General features: G+C 36.5%; 1 protein-coding gene across 5 annotated transcripts in view; it reads right to left on the reverse strand.

Annotated features, from left to right (window-relative positions):
* The window catches only part of FCHO2 (FCH and mu domain containing endocytic adaptor 2), a 124,495-nt gene that overhangs the window by 87,975 nt on the left and 16,642 nt on the right, over window positions 1–19,878 (reverse strand). For 2 of the 5 annotated variants that reach the window (XM_045075230.1, XM_045075231.1), the window contains exons 2-5: window positions 19,719–19,810; window positions 4,466–4,540; window positions 2,318–2,459; window positions 2,074–2,226 (exon numbers count right to left, since the gene is read on the reverse strand). In XM_045075230.1, coding sequence (XP_044931165.1) covers window positions 2,074–2,226; window positions 2,318–2,459; window positions 4,466–4,540; window positions 19,719–19,810 — 462 coding nt within the window. Of the gene's footprint in view, window positions 1–2,073; window positions 2,227–2,317; window positions 2,460–4,465; window positions 4,541–12,087; window positions 12,141–19,718; window positions 19,811–19,878 lie in introns of those variants that run through there. The other 3 variants (XM_045075229.1, XM_045075228.1, XM_045075232.1) reach the window with 2 other exon arrangements.

A 19,878-nucleotide genomic window follows, 5' to 3' on the forward strand; every position in this document is an offset into this window, starting at 1 on the left:
TAGAGAACGAGCGAGCCTGCACAAAGGGAGAAGCAGACTCCCCACTGAGCAGGGAACCTGATGCAGGACACAAACCTAGGACCCTAAGATCATGCAAAGGCAGACCCTTAACCAACTGAGCTACCCAGGTGTCCCAAGTTTGTATTTTCTATTACTTTTTCCTCAATAACCATATTTTTCATTTCCAAGTTTTCTAATTAGCTGTTTCCCTATCAAGTAGACCTTATTCCATTATGCCTTAATTTTATTTACTAGTTTATATTCATTTATCTCATTGAACATACTGAACACAACCTTTTTTGTTCATCTATTTTATAAATTTAAATTTTATCTTGAGTGAATTCTTCTTCCAATTGGTAAATTTATTGTTGTCTTAGCACTAGATTTCTTGGGTGTACTCTAGAATTTTGGCTGTTCACTCATTTCAAATGGGAGGTTTCTTGTTTTGTCCCCTTCGCCTCTTCTCTCTCACTCCATCAGTACTGTGGGACAGATCCACAGAATGCAATGTAAATGTCACCAACTAGAATTGTGTTATGTTTTATCCTTTGTGCTCACCCCACCTAATAGTTTTCATGGCATTTTGTGTCACCCCTCAAAGTCCCCAATTTAGTATCAGTCTTATAAAGGCAGTTTTTAATTACTTCCCTGAAAGAATATGGGGGATATGGCCAAAAAAGTGATGAAATGTTCCTTAGCTTGATTTGGGTCAGAATTGTGTCCATTAGCCCCTCCCTTCTGATAAAGCTTTAGCCCTAGTCAGCAGCCTAAGAGTTTTCTTTTTTTCTCCCTATATTGCTTCACAAAGACAGTGGGACTCCTTGTGCTTTATCTCGGATGGGTAACACTTAGTCCCTTTTAAGAAACAAGAGCTTAAATTCCACAGCCTAACTTAGGACTGTGAGTCCAGCAAAACCAGCAAAACCAATCTCTACACACCACTTTCAGTTTCCATTCTGTTTCTGGTTCACAGAGATAATATTCTACTTTTTTAAGTCCTATAATTTTGTTCTGTTTTCCCTTATCATATTTTATTTACAAATGCTGTGTCTGGAATGGTGTTTTTTTTTTTTTTAAAGATTTATTTATTTTGACAGAGAGAAATCACAAGTAGACAGAGAGGCAGCCAGAGAGAGAGAGAGAGAAGCAAGCTCCCTGCTGAGCAGAGAGCCCGATGCGGGACTCGATCCCAGGACCCTGAGATCATGACCCGAGCCGAAGGCAGCGGCTTAATCCACTGAGCCACCCAGGCGTCCCTGGAATGGTGTTTTAAAATAGTAAACATACTGTGACTTATCTTTTTCTCCTTCCCAACTTTTATTTATTGCACAAACATTAAAGGAAATCAGTTATGCCAAAATCCATCAACTGTTTTGATTTTTTCCATATTCTCTTCTAGTTTCTGTCCATATATATACACTTCTATAATTACTGTAATTGCTAAAATACAGTTACAACTTGTTGGGGTTTTTTTAGTGGATATGTCCCATACTTTAGAAAAGCTTTCAAAATTACCACTCCCTATGGCTCATTCCTAAAGGAGATATAACACATCAAACAAGTGAATGGTTAGTTTAGACTGTTCTGAAAGGGGGAAAAAATCTACTTTCACTTAAAACGCCGAGTGGGGGAAGGGATTGTGGTTTACCGCAATACTACATAAATGTCGTCAAAGTCAGCAATAAATCACCCACAACACATATTTTAAAGCTTATCTTCAAGTATCTATGCCTTTCTAAGTATACCAATCTTGATTAAAAAAAAGTTTACCTTACGTTAAGACCTACACCAAGCAGTATCTTATCAAGTATCTTATTATAAAAATAGCCAACAAATGTCAATGGAAAAAAGAAATTATTTCTTTTTATGTATCTGCTAATGTATTTTTTATACACAACACAACATATTCTACAAACCTAGCTCTTTTTCACTTAGGTAAATCATGAACACTTGGAAGCACAGTACAGTGTCTTCATCTTTAGTATGAGATCATTCTTGAGTGTCTGAGGATTAAATGCAGTCATTTGTTTAAAAGGGCTTTGAAACCACAGAGATTATTTTTATTACAATTACCTTTTCTATTTCTCTTTGTGTAGCTCCTTCTTTTCTCAAACGTTCTTGTTCTACACACTTGGCATTATAATTTTCCTTGGATTTCTGGAGGGCCTGAGTTATGCTTTGAATGGTTTGAACAGCTTCCAGAGTTCCTGCAACTTCTTCTTTAGTCTGTGTGGTATGAAATGATTCATCAAAACAACTGAACTGTAAAGCACTCAATATTTCATCTATCATTCCTTTAGCGGGAAAAAACTGATACCTTTTTATGAGATTTTACTTGTTCTTCTCCATACTTCTGAACTTCCTTTATTAGTTCTTGTAATTTTCTAACAAGATCCAAGTGACAGTTTGCTAATTTCTCTGTAGATGTTTTGAACACATCCCACACTGGTGCAAATGTTCTAAGGGAAATAAAATATGGAAATTATTTAATAAAAGAAAAGTTTAAGGCTCCAAAACAGAACCAACAGAAAAAGTATTATATTCAGCAATTTTAATTATACAAAATAGGAAATTAAAATAAAGCACAAATGAAATGACTGACAGACTGAACAGTGATTTTTTTAATCCTTGGTTAATTAAAATATTTGGACCTTAAGTACACAGGAGGAATCAGTTAAGTATCACAGATCTGGCCATGGCCCTCTCTTAATTATATCATACTATTTTCTGAGTTGATTTGGGTTTTTTTGACTTGTATCAGAAGCCTTTCTAATCACTGTTAAAAATCAGCTTTTAACAAATTTCAATTTTTGGCTATTTAGTGCTCATTTAAAATGCTTCATCAGGGACACTGGGTGGCTCAGTTGGTTGGGCGGCTGCCTTCGGCTCGGGTCATGATCCCAGCATGTTGGGATCGAGTCCCGCGTCGGACTCCCTGCTCGGCGGGGAGCCTGCTTCTCCCTCTGCCTCTGCCTGCCACTCTGTTGCCTGTGCTCACTCTCTCTGACAAATAAATAGATAAAATCTTAAAAAAAAAAAAAAAAAACTTCATCAAAAAATATAAATTCCTCTGAATTCAAACATGCAAACTCAAAGGCACACCACAGGATTTTCTAAGAATCTTCATCATTAATAATCATTTGAGAATTAATTTAATGCTGTTACTTGAAATCTTGTTTCAGATCACTTTATCTATGTACTTTAACACTAAGACAGTCCCCTTTCCACTACATGGTACGTGAAACATGACATACATTCCTACCACTTTTTAACAAAACTGAGAATTTAGTGTTTTCTGCAGGTTCAAGTATATCTAAGAATTACTATATTATTATATCTTGGATAGTACTTAGGATGTCAGTGCTTAGTTTAAACCAATCTGGCCAATAAGGAATGATCTAAGGATAATTTTATCTATGATTTCCTCATTTCCTCAGGTACTACCTAACATATTTTCAACATCATCTGTTTTGCACCATGACCAGACCTCTACTTGAAAACAAACAGAAGCACAAGGCAAAAGGGCAGAGAAAGAAATTACTTATCCTAATATGTACTCTGTCCCAATTACTATATTTCCTATCCAGTGAGAATGCTAACTCACAGTTATCATTTTAAGCAACAGTAAAGAAGTTCAAAAAGGAAAGTTAAGATTCTTAGAATAGGGCTGTTCTGATTAGATCTCACCCCACACTTTAAAAGCTAAATCAGCATCAAATCTGGCAAGGAGTTAAATGAAAAATATTGAGAGTAAAAATAGATAACTGGAAAGTATCCACTCATGACAGCACCAAAATATATGTACATCACTTCAATGTAAACCTGATACATGACAGTGTGAATTTCACAATGCAGGAAGATGAGGAGTGTCCCCTTACCCAAGGATTCTTTATATTGTAAAGGGGTTCAACATAAGACTTCTCTAAGTAGAGGTTTCTTTAAGGAATGTCAAATATCATTACATTTTTAAAAGTCTGATATACAGAACATTTTTTCGGTCATGTAATACACATTAATGTATAATAAACAGAAAAAAAGAAAACTGACCAGTCTAAGTTATGTTTAAAGGCAAAAAATACAAAGAGGAAACAATTTCTAGGCTAAATACCCATCAGTAAGATGTTAATATTTAAAATCTTTATAATCTTAAGCAATGACACTAACTCATAAAATACATCCATTATTTATGAGAACCACACATTCCAAAAACAGAAATGCTGTCAACATCTTTATTATCAGGAAACACAGGTGAAGTCAATCCATGTTTTTTCTACCTCCCACCTGATAACTAAGAATAAGGCAGAATTTCCTATAATAAAACCACAACCAAATAAGTACATTATATGTTGTTATATTTATGAACAAGAACTTAAATATTCTCAAGAACTGTGCCTAAATCAAAATTGAAAAAGAATTTTTCAAAAAAAAAAAAAAGAAAAAGAAATTTTCAAAGAAACTAACTCACCCAAGTTGTGAATAATTGCTTGCAGATTTTGCTAGTTTCGTCATTGACCTGGAGTATGCCTCTTCTATTGTGGCTCTGTTAAATCAAATTTCCATAGGATAAGAGCTCTCAAACACATAGAAAAATTATCAAATATAATTAAAATTGCTGAAACAAAAAAACTCAAATTATATTAAAAATAAGTAGGTACTGGGGTGCCCGGTTGATTCAGTCAGTAGATCATTCAACTCTTCATCTTGGGGTCATAAGTTCAAGCCCCAAGTTGGGTATAGAGTTTATGTAAAAAGGAAAAAAAAAAAAAAAGTAGGTTTGTGGTCATGATACTTAGTTATCTTAGTCCCCTCAAACTAAAAATATCCAAACCAAACTTATTTCAAACTTTTCCCCAACCCTATGGCCACAACACCTAGCTCTCTTACAAAAAGAAACTGTTAACAGCTATATGTAGAAGAATGAAACTCGACCATTCTCTCACATCGTACACAAAGATAAACTCAAAATGGATAAAAGACCTCAACGTGAGACAGGAATCCATCAGAATACTAGATAGAGGAGAACATAGGCAGTAATCTCTTCGATATCAGCCACAGCAACTTCTTTCAAGATATGTCTCCAAAGGCAAAGGAAACAAAAGTAAAAATAAACTTTTGGGACTTCATCAAAATCAAAAGCTTCTGCACAGCAAAGGAAACAGTCAAGAAAACAAATAGGCAACCCACAGAATGAGAGAAGATATTTGCAAATGACAGTACAGACAAAAGGTTGATATCCAGGATCTATAAAGAACTCCTCAAACTCAACACACACAAAACAGACAATCATATCAAAAAATGGGCAGAAGATATGAACAGACACTTCTTCAATGAAGACATACAAATGGCTATCAGACACATGAAAAAATGTTCATCATCACTAGCCTTCAGGGAGATTCAAATTAAAACCACATTGAGATATCACCTTACACCAGTTAGAATGGCCAAAATTAGCAAGACAGGAAACAACATGTGTTGGAGGGGATGTGGAGAAAGGGGAACCCTCTTACACTGTTAGTGGGAATGCAAGTTGGTGCCGCCTCTTTGGAGAACAGTGTGGAGATTCCTCAAGAAATTAAAAATAGAACTTCCCTATGACCCTGCCATTGCACTCCTGGGTATTTACCCCAAATATACAGATGTAGTGAAAAGAAGGGCCATCTGTACCCCAATGTTTATAGCAGCAATGGCCACGGTCGCTAAACTGTGGAAAGAACCAAGATGCCCTTCAGCGGACAAATGGAAAAGGAAGATGTGGTCCATATACACGATGGAGTATTGTGCCTCCATCAGAAAGGATGAATACCCAATTTTTTTTTAAGATTTTTTTTTTAATTTATTTATTTGACAGAGAGAAATCACAAGTAGATGGAGAGGCAGGCAGAGAGAGAGAGAGAGGGAAGCAGGCTCCCTGCTGAGCAGAGTCCGATGCGGGACTCGATCCCAGGACCCCGAGACCATGACCTGAGCCGAAGGCAGCAGCCCAACCCACTGAGCCACCCAGGCACCCCTGAATACCCAATTTTTGTAGCAACATGGACAGGACTGGAAGAGATTATGCTGAGTGAAATAAGTCAAGCAGAGAGAGTCAATTATCATATGGTTTCACTTATTTGTGGAGCATAACAAATAGCATGGAGGACATGGGGAGTTAGAGAGGAGAAGGGAGTTGGGGGAAATTGGAAGGGGAAGTGAACCATGAGAGACTATGGACTCTGAAAAACAATCTGAGGGTTTTGAAGGGGTGGGAGGTTGGGGTACCAGGTGGTGGGTATTATAGAGGGCACGGATTGCATGGAGCACTGGGTGTGGTGCAAAAATAATGAATACTGTTATGCTGAAAATAAATAAAAAATAAATTTAAAAAAAAACTGTTAACAGTAACTCTCTCACTGATGGAACTGTGACTTTTTTCGCTCCTTTAAACTTCTGTATGTCTTTTTTAACATACTGTATCACACAAGGGTGGTACTTTGATCATCTAAAAAAAGTTAATACAGAAAAAAACATTATCTCAATGGGTAAGTTTAACAGCAACAAAAAGTGATTCAATCTCCCGCACCAGTAAACTGATAGAAAAACCTCCTGATGATGAAAACCAGAAAATCATGGAGAAAGGGTCTAACTAAAAGGCATCAGAGAGCTCAGGAGGCAATTAACAATGAGTAAGCCAAGATCTAAGGATATTCAAAGAAATAAGTCAGATACATTGGTCAGCTTTTCCCTGGGGGGCATCTAGAAGCAGAAACTGAGACTAAGAAGAGGAGCAGAGTTTTTCAAAGCCTCACAGGGTAAGGGAGACAAAACTAGATTGAGACTTACCAGAGATGGGAAGCATGGGAAATCCCGTAACATTTAGCTGACACTCAATGAGTAAGGATAAACCTAGTAGGCAAGCTTTCAAAGGGACTACCAACTGTATTTTTTCAAACCCTGATACTGGATCCTGGTATGGATGTCTTACACACATTTATAAAGCATCAGGCACATAAGCAAATAAGACAAAGGAACAAAAACCCAGTAAGAACAAATTAGCAATGTTCCAAATGCTGCGATTATAAAGCTTAGATTTTGAGTTCATATATTATCTTCAAGGAGATACTACATTAAAGCAAGAATTTGCGGGGCATCTACCTGGCTCAGTCACTAGAGCATGTGACTCTTGATCTCAGGGTCCTGAGTTCAAGCCCTACACTGGGTGTAGAGTGTAAATCAATCAATCAATCAAGAATTTCAGTAGAGAAATAGAAATCATTTTTAGAAAGTGAAGGAAATCATAGCAAATTTGAAAAAAAGATACAATTCTTTATCTAAAAAAAATACAGTATCAAAAATTAATATCTCAACCCATGAGGTTAAGTAGCAGATTCAATACACTACAGTGAGAAGCAGTAAACCAGAAGAGAAGTGAGAAGACTCTATCCTGGTATAAAGCTCAGAGAGAGTAAAGAATGGAAAACAGAGAAGAGAAATGGAAGAATGGAAAACAGAAAAAGGACAAAGTAAAAAAACCTAATGTATAAAGGGGCTGGGGGAAGTCAGAAGAATTATTTCCAGAAATAATGGACAATTTTCCAAAACTGGCAAAAGAGAGCAAACCACAGATCCAAGTAGCCCAACAAACCCTAAGAGTATAAATAAAAAAAAATCTATACCTCATCACATAGTAAAACTATGTCTACCTAGGTGACATGTTTACACCTAGGTGAAAAGTGCTGAAAATGAAAGGCTAAAAGAAAATCTTAAAAGCAGCTAAACCCTTCCAACAACCAAATATTACCTTTTTTTTTAATTTTTTATTTTTTATAAACATATAATATATTTTTATCCCCAGGGGTACAGGTCTGTGAATTGCCAGGTTTCAAATATTACCTTTAAAGAAGCAATAATTACTGATACCTAACATCTCAACAATAGATACTGGAATGATCTTGAATTTAAAAAAAAAATTTTTCAGTGAGCACCTGGGTGTCTCTGCCTTCAGCCTAAGTCATGATCCCAGGGTCTTGAGATTGAGTTCCACACCAGGTTCTCTACTCAGCAAGGCAGTCTGCTTCTCCCTCTCCTTCTGCCTCTCCCCCATGCTCATGCTCTCGCTCTTGCTCTCTCTCAACTAAATAAAATTCTTAAATAAATAATTAAAAATCCAGTGGCATGCAAAACTGTGCAACTCCTAGAAAATAATAACATAAGAGAAAACCCAGAAGATCTTGGATATAGTGATGTCTTTCCAGATAAACAACAAAGACCTATGACAGAAATCAGTAAGTTGGACTTCATTAAAATTAAAAATTTCTGCTCTGTGAAACACAATGTCGAGAAAATGAGAAGTCATAGACTGGAAGAAACCATTTGCAAAAGACACATTTGAAGAAAGACTTATCTCAAATATATAAAGAACTCTTGGAACTCAACAATAAGACAACAATGAGAGGGAAACCTGGGTGGCTCAGTTGGTTAAGCAGCTGCCTTTGGCTCAGGTCATGATCCCAGCATCCTGGGATTGAGTCCCACATCGGGCTCCTTACTCGGCAGGGAGCCTGCTTCTCCCTCTGCCTCTGCCTGCCATTCTGTCTGCCTGTGCTCGCTCACTCTTCCTCTCTCTCTCTCTAATAAATAAATAAAATCTTAAAAAAAAAAAAAAGACAACAGAGAGATTTAAAAATGGGCCAACAACCTTAACCAGACATCTCACCAAAAAAGATATAAAGGTGTCAAATAAGCATATAAAAAGAAGCTACATATCATATGTCATCAAGGAAATCTAAATTAAAGCAAGATACAACTATATACCTATTATAAGGACCAAAGTCTGAACCACTGAGAAAACCAAATACTAGCAAGGCTGTGGAGCAAAGGAATTCTCCAACATTGCTGGCAGAAATGCAAAATGATACAGCTACTTTGGCACAGTTTGGTAGTTATTTACAAAACTAAACATACTTTGACCACATAATCCAGCAATGGAGTTCCCTGTTATCTACGCAAAAGATTTGGAAACATGTCCACAAAAAAACCCGCACACAGATGCTTATAGGACCTTTATTCATTACTGCCAAAACTTGGAAGTAACCAAGATATCTTTCAGACAATGGAGTATTATTCGGTACTAAAAAGAAATGAGCCACCAAGGCATGAAAAGACATTAAGTCACCTTAAATGAATACTACTAAATGAAAGAAGCCAATCTGAAAAGTCTATTAGATACTGTACAATTTCAACCATATAACAACTGGAAAAGGCAATCAGTGAAAAAGAGCATAAAGAATTCCTAATACAGTGAAAATGTTTTACATAATACTGTAATGATGGATACATGTCATTATCATTTGTCCAACCCGTATAATGTATGGGTGAACCCCCAAGGCAAAACAATGGACTTTGGGTGATTATAATGTATCAATGTAGGTTCACACCTGGTAAAAAATATACCATATTCCAGGGAGGTGGGGATACAGACAAAATAGGAGAAGATGATTAAGAGATACAAACTTCCAGTTATAAAATAAATAAGTTATGGGTACGAAAAGTATAGCATTGGGAACAGGGCCAACAATATTGGAATAAATTCGTATGGTGACAGAATGTAACCACACTTATTGTGGTGAGCTTTTCCTAACTTACACAATTATCAATTCAGTACACTGTATGCCTGAAACTAATATAATTTGTATGTCAACTAAATTTTGTATGTCAAATAAAAATTTTTAAATAAAAATTTTAAAAATTAAGAAATTAAAACAAATATTTTAGATATACCATTCTGGTGGAGGATGTTGATAATGGGGGAAGCTATGCATCTGTAAGGGCAGGGGGCAAATGGGAAATCTCCACATCTTCCTCTCAATTTTGTTGTAAACCTAGGATAACCATTAAAAGAAAAGTAGAAGAAGGTATTACTTCTAAGCTAATAAAAGAATTTTTTTTAAAAGTCCAAAAAGCAAGAAAGAAGAGGGAAAAAATTCAGTGTAAGTAGGATAAAAAATATTAATTTAAAATAGCATATAGTTTGGCAACCTACAGCACCATTGGCCACATATGGCCCATTTTTGTTCTTATAAATAAATTTTTATTAGAGCACAGCCAAGCTCATTTATTTACATATTAGTTATGGCTATTTTTGTACTAAAACAGCAAAGACGATAGCGGCAACAGAGATCAGATGGTACACAAAACCTAAAATATTTACTTTCTGGACTTTTACACAAAAAAATCTGACAACCTCTGAGATAAGAGATTTGAACCCAAATATATCTACAATTATACTGTACATAATGGACTAAATTCTCCAATTAAAGTAAAAATGCCTTTTAAAATAACACACTACACCACAAGGACACAGCAAAAAAAAGAATACAAATACCACACAAAAACTTAACAAAAGCAAACTGATGACACTTTAAAAAAAAAAGTAGAATTAAAGCAAAAAACAATGCCAGGCATATAAAGGACACTTCACAATGATAAAAAGTTCAATTCACCTGAAGATGTATTAGTTCTAAAGTTGTATCTGCCCAGAAAACCTAAAGACATTTTCCCAAAGAAGACATACTGATGGTCAACAGACACATGAAAAGGTGCTCAGTATCACTAATCATCAGAGAAATGCAAGTCAAAACCACAATGCGGTATCACCTCATACCAGTTAGAATAGCTAGTATCAAAAAGACAAGAAATAATAAGTGTTGGCGAGGATGTGGAGAAAAAGGAAACATCGTGCAGTGTTGGTGGGAATGTCAATTCATGCAGCCCCTGTGGAAAACATTATTGAGGTTCCTCAAAGAAATTAAAAATAAAAATACCATATAATACAGTGATTCTACTGGTTATTTACCCAAAGAAAACAAAAACACTAATTCGAAAAGACATATGCACCACTGTGTTTACTGCAGCATCATCTACAATAACCAAGATACAGAAGCAACCTAAATGTTCACTCTTAGATGAATGGATTAAGAAAATGTGGGATGGAAGGACAAGATGGATGAATGGATGGATAGACAGATATTACTCAACCAGCCATAAAAAGAATGAGATCGGTTTTGGGGAGTGTGTGGGGGGGTTAGCCTGGTGGTAGGTATTATGGAGGGCACATATTGCATGAAGCACTGAATGTGGTCCATAAACAATGAATTTTGGAACAATATTGAAAAAAATTAAATTTAACTTAATTTAAAAAAAAGAATGAGATCTTGCCATTTACAATAACATGGATGGACATAAGAGGGATTACAGCAGGTGAAATGTCAGGCAAATACCATACGGTTTCACTTATATGTGGACTCTAAAAAACAGAACAAATGTGGGGCGCCTCGGTAGCTCAGTGGGTTAAGCCTCTGCCTTCAGCTCATGTCATGGTCTCAGGGTCCTGGGATCAAGCCGACATCACGTTGGGCTCTCTGCTCAGGGGGAGCCTGCTTCCCTTTTCTCTCTGCCCGCCTCTCTGCCTACTTGCAATCTCTGTCAAATAAATAAATAAAATCTTAAAAAAAAAATAAACAAAAGCAAAACCAGACCTAAAGATACAGAGAACATACTAGTAGGTTGTCAGAAGGAAGGTAACAGGAGGGATGAGGGGGAATGGGCAATATGGATGAAAGGGGAGCAGGAGGTACAGGCTTCCATTTATGGTATGAATAAGTCATGGGGATAAAAGGTACAGCAGAGGAAATACAATCAAAACTATTGTAATAGCACTGTATGGTACTACATGGTAGCTATACTTGTGGTGAGCATAGCATTAAGTATACAGTTGTTGAATCACTATGTTGTACACCTGAAACTAATGTTAACATTAATTATGTCAACCACACCTCAATTTAAAAAAAAATAATGTGTATCCACCTACTAATATGGCTTCAAATATATATAAGTAAAGTTGACAGAACTACATGGATAAACAGAAAAACCACAATCAAAATGGGAGACTAACTATAATCCTCTTAGGAAATGATAAAATGAACAGGAAAAAGAAAACAAAAACAAAAACCAGTGGGGAAAGATTAGAAATGAACAAAAGAATGCACAAACTTAAAAACATATAGACAACAAATGCAGAACACAGACTTTCAGGTACATGAAGATATTTACCAAAATTGACTCTATCCTGGTCCATAATCCAAGTGTCAACATATTTCAAAATGCTGAAATCATACAGAGTATGTTCTCTAAATACATGTAATTAAGCATAAGCAAAAATATACCTTTAAAAATCAATACATATCTAGAAATTTAAAAATATACTTCTAAATAACCCAGGGAGGCAAGAAAAAAAGCACAAGAAAATTAAACTATCTTTAAACTAAATATAATGAAAATTCTACTACTCAAAACTGGTGAGACACAATAAAGCTATGCTTAAGGGAAATTCACAGACTTAAATGAATATATCAGAAATGAAAAAAGGCTGGAGCACCTGGCTGGCTCAGCTGGTGGAGCATGCAACTCTTGATCTTGGGGTTCTGAGTTTGAGCCCCATGTTGGGTGTACACATTACTCAAAAAAATTTAAGTATTTAAAAAAAAAGAAATGAAAAAAAGGGTGAAAAGCATTGTTAAACATCCATCTCAAAGTTAGAAAAAGAACACAAAGTCAGAGGAAATAAGGAATAGAAAGTTAATGAAATAGAAAATAAACATACAAAAAGGATCAGCAAAGCCAATAGTTGCTTTTTTTATAAAAACTTAGAACAAACAAGTGACAAATGAGACTGATCATAAAATATAAAGAAGTCACAAATAACTGATGTCAGGAGTAAAAAGGAGACATCTAATACAGATCCAGCAGGCATTTAAAAAGTTCATAAAAGGGGGTGTGCCTGGCTGGCTTAGTCAATAACATAACATGCAACGCTTAGTATTAGGGTCATGAGTTCAAGACCCACATTGGGCATGGAGCCTAGTTAAAATAAAAATGAAAAAATTTTTTTAAATGTAGATGAAATTATAAAAATTCTTGAAAATGTAATTTATTAGGGTGCCTGGGTGGCTCATTCAGTTCAGTGGCAGACTCCTGATTTTGGCTCAGGTCATAATCTCAGGATTATGGGATCAAGCCAGCCCCCAGCTCCCACATTCAGTAGGGAGTCTACTTCTCTCCCCTTTCTCTCTCTGTGTCCTTCCCCACAACTCATGCATGCTCGAGCTTTTTCTAAAATAAGTAAATCTTTAAAAATCTGTGTGTGTGTGTGTGTGTGTGTGTGTGTGTGTGACTTATCAAACTCACTGAAAAACTGGAATATCTGAATGGTCATATAACTACTGAAGAAATTAAGTATGTAATTTGAAACCTTCCTATAAAGATGATTTCAAGTCCAGATGGGTCTACTAGCAAAATCTATGAAACACATAAAGAAGAAACTATAATATACCACAAATTTTTTCAGTGAATAAAAATATGAGATATATGCAACTCATTTTATAAGCCTAACTAACATTGAGACCAAAACCTAAGGACACTTAGATAAAGGAATTTTTCAGGCCAATCTCAATAACAAATATAGATGCTAAAATCCTAAATAAAATAGCAAACTAACCCACCAATATATAAAAGTGATAGTATATCTCCACCAAGTTGGTTTGTATCAGAAATGGAAAGTCTAACATTCAAAATTCAAATTCAGATTTTAACAAGGGGGGAAAAAAGAAAGAAAAACATCTCAATAGATACAGGAAAAGTACTGGCCAAATTCAACATCCATTCATAATTTTTAAAAAAATTACAAAACAGTATATAAAAGGAAGTTTCCTTGATTTGATTAACAGTAAGGAAAAAAACTGAGTAAATATATAATATTTAAGAGTGAAATGTGAAGGGCGCCTGGGTGGCTCATTTGGTAAAGCGTCGGACTCTAAATCTCAGCTCAGGTCTTTACCTCAGGGTCCTGAGTTCAAGCCCCATGTTGGGCTCCACACTGGGCATGGAGCCTAACTTAAAAAAAACAAGAGTGAGGGGCCCCTGGGTGGCTCAGTGGGTGAAAGCCTCTGCCTTCAGCTCAGATCATGATCCCAGGGTCCTGGGATTGAGTCCCGCATTGGGCTCTCTGCTTAGCAGGGATCCTGCTTCCTCCTCTCTCTGCCTGCCTCTCTGCCTACTTGTGATCTCTGTCTGTCAAATAAATAAAGAAAATCTTAAAAAATAATAGTAATAAATTTAAAAAAAAACAAGAGTGAAATAAATGTGAGACCAGGAACAAGACAAGATGCCTGCCATCAGCATTTCTATTCAGTATTACACCTAAAGTAATACTTCAGTATGGTAAGATAAGAAAACTAAATATAAAGGTATGAGGACTGGAAACTGAGATATAAAACTGTCACTTGTACAAGATAACTGTACACACAGAAAATCCAAAACAATTTACAGATAAGTTATCAGAATAAGCAAGGACTTACACGTTTCTGGACACGAAGTCAATACATAAAAATCAAGGCGATTTATATATAAATGTGTATATATGCTGACAAATTGCTTTCACCCAAAATACATAGAGTTCCTTCAATTTGTTCTTTAACAGGGTTTAAAAAAAAAAAAAAACCACAGGAGATGGACAGAAGGGGCGCCTAGGTGGCTCAGCTGGATCAACATCCCACTCAGTTTCAGCTGAGGTCCTGATCTCCTGGGTTGTGGGTTAAGGCTTACGATGGGCTCCCTGCTCACAGGGAGTCGGCATGAGGACTCTATCACTCCATCCTTTCCCCCACTTGCACACATTATGTGCTCTCTCTCCCTCTCTCAAATAAATATTTTATAAAAAAAAAGAGATTAACAGGTACTTCATTAAAGAGAAAATGCAAATAACTAATAAACATATGAAAGGATGCTCAAGGTCATCATCTATCAGGAAAATGCAAATTAAAACCACAATGAAATACAGGTATCCCTCACAATCTAAAAGTATAGCCTTCTAGGGCACTTGGGTAGCTCAGCTGGTTAAACCTCTGCCTTTGGCTCAGGTTATTATCCTGGAGTCCAGAGATCAGGCCCCATGTTGGGCTCCCCGCTCAGCAGGGAGTCTGCTTCTCCCTCTGACCCTCCCCCCTCATACTCTCTCTACACTCTCTCTCTCAAATACATAAATAAAATTTTTTTCAATAAAAAAACAAACAAAATAAAAGTACAGCCTTCCTATGAAATCTTTCATAAGCCAAAATGGCATAAAGCAAAGAAGCAATTACCATTAATTTACACAGAAAAATTTTTGAGCTTTACCAGACCCAAAAAATAACCCCTCTTAGGCTTTTCTGATACTGTAGGGCATATCTTGCTAACAGATGCATAAAATAAACTGAGCTAAGGCACAGATGTTCACAGACACAGTTCAAAACTATGGCGGCATGAAAATGAGATGCTAAGCAGTTCCCGGGGAAGGAGCTTGGCAGCGCCACTCTCCTTGTACACACCACTTCCATAAGGGCTCACTGCAAAACAAATGCCAAACATTATTTTCTCATTTTGCTATTTTTTGCAAAAGCAAAAATCCTCTAAGGGTTGTTCTTGGTTGGCAAAGTGATATATATCTTTCTTAAGAGCAAAGTGGCGTAACACCAACTTCTGAAAAGTGGGGGAGACATGTACTTCCACTTATCAGAATGATTCAAATTTAAAGAGTGGCAATACCAAGTGGTGATGAAGACATTAACAACTAGAACTCTGAAACAAGGCTGCTGCTGGTATAAACCGGTACAACCATCTTGGAAAATTCTTTGGTATTGCATATACATAACTCTATGACCTGGCAATTCTACTCTAAGGTATATACGTAATATAAATATAAGTATATGTATAGCAAGACTCTTATACAGGAGTATTCAAAGCAATATTACTAGTAATAGCAAAAAAAAAAAAAACTGGAAAGAATCCAAATGTCTGTAAACAGTAGTAGACATATTTTGGCATATTTACACAATTTAGTATTACGTAACATTGAACATAATTATACTACACTCAAAAATGAATCTCACGGGGCGCCTGGGTGGCTCAGTGGGTTAAAGCTTCTGCCTTCGGCTCAGGTCAGGATCCCAGGGTCCTGGGATCCAGCCCCGCTTCAGGCTCTCTTCTCAGCGGGGAGCCTGCTTCCCCCTCTCTCTTTGCCTGTCTCTCTGCCTACTTGTGATCTCTGTTTCTCAAATAAATAAATAAATAATCTTAAAAAAAAATGAATCTCACAAACATGCTGAGTAAAAGAAGACAAAAGAACACTCAATATAATGATTAAATTGATATACTTAATACAAAGTTCAAAAATAGGTACAACTAACTTCCTTTGCCATTTGAATACTACTTAACAGTAGAAAGGAATGAATTATTGATACATGCAACAACATGGATCAATCTCAACATAATTATACTGAGTGAAAGTACTGGATGACAGAGTATATTCAGTATGATCCCATTCCTATAAAATTCTAGAAAATACAAACTAACCTAAGTCTCAGAAGCAAATGAGTGGGTGCTCAGGGATAAAAGGGAGAGACAGAGGGAGGAATTACAAAGGGGATGATGCATATGTTCACCACCTTGACTGTGGTGATGGTTTCACTGAGTGTATGTATACGTCAAAATTTATCCAATTATACACTTTAAATGTGTAGTATACTATTTGTCAACTATACTTTGATAAAGCTGTTGGAAGGAAGATAGGAAAGAGGAAAGCAGTAATGGAGCAAGAGACAAAAAGGAAGAAAGGGGCAAAGGAGGAATGGAGGAGGGAAAAAGGGAACAGACCAGCAGGGAAGAAGGGATGAAAGGAGGAGAGAAACTCTAAATAACTGACAGGAAATTAACCTTTCTAGGCCCGAATTTTCTTATCTATAAAACAGGAATTAGAGTTTTCATAGTTAAATGAAATAATACATACACAATCCTTAGTGCACACTGTATGTTTATGAGTTTATCTTTCTTTCCTTCTTTCTCACTCATTCCTTCAAGAAATAGAAGTATCTAATTGTGCCAGGCTCTGTTCTAGGCACCAGGATACAAAAAAATACTATATCCTTTATAGGGAAACATAGAAATAAATATTAAAAAATGAATAATTATAAAATTTCATAAATACTGCAAAGAGATATATGATGTTGAGAGATACTATAACAGGTGTTTTTGACAGAATCAGGGAAATAAGGAAAAGCATCCACGAAGAAGGGGCCACACTGCTGAGCTCTGAAAAATAAGCAGGCATTAATTAGGCAAAAATAGGAATAAGCATGTACAAACTGTGGATTGGAAGACGTCTTTCAAAAATAATGACTAATGTCTCTGGAGAGGAAAGAGAATAAGGAAGAGACTGGCATGAACTAAAGCTTGAAAGGTGGTTTGGGATCAGATCAAGATGAGGGCAGGCCCACCTTCAGAGAAATAGGAAGAATCTGAAATGGTTTAAACAGGAGAGGTAACAAACCTTTCTGAGGTTTAGAAAAGGCACCCCAGGGACGCCTGGGTGGCTCAGTTGGTTAAGCAGCTGCCTTCGGCTCAGGTCATGATCCCAGCGTCCTGGGATCGAGTCCCACATCGGGCTCCTTGCTCAGCAGGGAGCCTGCTTCTCCCTCTGCCTCTGCCTGCCATTCTGTCTGCCTGTGCTCACTCTCTCCCCCTCTCTCTCTCTGATAAATAAAAAAAAAAAAAAAAAAGAAAAGGCACTCCAATTACAGTGAGGGGAATAAGTTGCAGGGGAACAAGAATGAATGTAGATATGAAAGACAGGAGCTACTGTTGCAGTTCAGGCAACAATAATAATAGCTAGGATCAGGGCAGTAAAGTCAGAGTTTAATTCTATCATAAAAATCCTTACTAAGAGCCAAGTACTCTCCCAAATGCAAGAGATATAAGAAGCACCAACCCCCACCAAAAGAAAAAGAAAAAAAAAGAAAAGGAAAAAAAAAATCCCTGCCCTTGTAGGGTTTACATTCTAGAGGAGAGGGACGGACAAATAAATATCACGTATCTGATGGTTGTAAGTGCTATGAAGAAAACATTAAACCAGGAACATGGTAGTGGAGGGAGGGGTTGTCTTAAGAGCCCACAGAATCATAAAGGATTAGATTCCAGACAAAAAAGGATGACTCAGGAGTTGTGGACTTCTTAGCGTGACTGATATAAACAGGCTAAAAGGCATTATGACAACTGCCTGGATGATTTCAAAGTAGTTACAGTTAGTGATGTTAGTGCTGGGGGAGAAGGAAGGCTACAGGACATGCCAGGAGACACAGCACTATGAGACCCCTTCTTTATTCCTGCCAAGGATGACGCAGAAGCCAATGAAGGATAGCTTTATCCACAGCACTTAGAGCTTCTGGACTCCCTCTTAACTCCAAAAGAGAAGTGAAAGAGAAAAGAGGATTGGTCTTACATAAAAAACCTTGTTCCCCAATTCCTATGTTCTGGTAAATTCTATGATGACAGCAGCTCTATCTTAACCCCTATATTACCAGAATCCAGACCAGTGCCTAGCACACAGCAGACATGGGATATTTATTATTGAAAGAATAAATGAATGGAGTACTGTATTTTTGTTTTTTTCTTAAGTAACCTCTACGCCCAACATGGGGCTTGAACTCATGACCCTGAGACTGAGAGCAGCATGCCCCAACAACTGAGACAGTCAGGTACCCCCCAAAATGGAGTATTATATCTAAAGGCAAAATATCGCTGGGGCTCCTGGGTGACTCAGTTGATTAAGCATCTTCCCTCAGTCAGGTCATGATCCTAGAGTCCCCAGATTGAGCCCCACATGGGGCTCCATTCTCAGCAGGGAGTCTGCTTCTCCCTCTGCCCTTCACTCTGCTTGTCCTCCCTCAAATAAATAAAATCTTAAAAACACATATACACAAACACACACATATCCCCCTATTACTAAGGTAAACTCTTTACCTCTCTTAAGTGTGCTCCTATAAAAATTACCAAGTGGGCCTAGCCACAAAAAAAGCTTTAATCAAATCAAATTACATTAATTTTTAAGTTTTTAAATTGATGACCATATTCTAAGAGTCTTAAAGACAATCACATTTTTATAAACATAAAGAATTTAAAAATATATACTTATACTTCTTTAAAATAAAACTTAGAGGGGCACATGCCTGGCTCAGTTGATAGAGCATGCAACTCTACCTCTCGGGGTTGTGAGTTCAAGCCCCACAATGGGCACAGAGTCTCCTTAAAATTTAAATAAATAAGTAAATAAATAATACATAATTAAACTACAAATTTAAAAACCTTAGACTTTTCAAATTATTTTAGTATGTTTAATGACATGTTTGTTTAAAGAAATGATAGTATTTTATCCTACAAAATTCCATTTATTTATGTATTTATATTTATATCGTTTGTAATGCTATTTATAAACAATGAATACAAACCAGGAGTTCAGCAATACTCCCTGGAGCCACTATGCAGTCCTTAATGTGTAGCCGCTAGATAATCACACTACTTTAAAATATATAATACACTTTTCAAGAGTGTACTTATTTTAATCCAGATCTAACTAAAATTTTCTGGGGCATCTGGGTGGCTCAGTTGGTTAAGTGTCTGACTCTTGATTTTCGCTCAGGTTGTGATCTCAGAGTCTTGAGGCTGAGCCCCTCCTCTGGCTTTACACTAGGAGCCTACTAAGATTCTCTCTCTCTCATTTCCCCCTAAATAGAGCATGGCTCAAAAACAATTTTTTTTCTCATTTATATTCTAAAATTTAACTCAAACTGTTAAATTACTATTAAAAAAATACATACCTTTCTCTCACAAAATCTGCTAGTTCTTTTGTTGATATCTGTCCATGTTTCATGTTATGGTAAAGGACATCAAAGCCACTATTTTTTTCCCCCTAAAATTGAAGAAGATTTTTAGTTTAACAACAAAAAAAGATCAAAACGACTTAAGAACAACCCTATA

This window comes from Mustela putorius, unplaced genomic scaffold (genome assembly GCF_011764305.1).
Source record: "Mustela putorius furo isolate JIRA1106 unplaced genomic scaffold, ASM1176430v1.1 tig00000145_pilon_pilon_pilon, whole genome shotgun sequence".
NCBI lineage: Eukaryota > Metazoa > Chordata > Mammalia > Carnivora > Mustelidae > Mustela > Mustela putorius.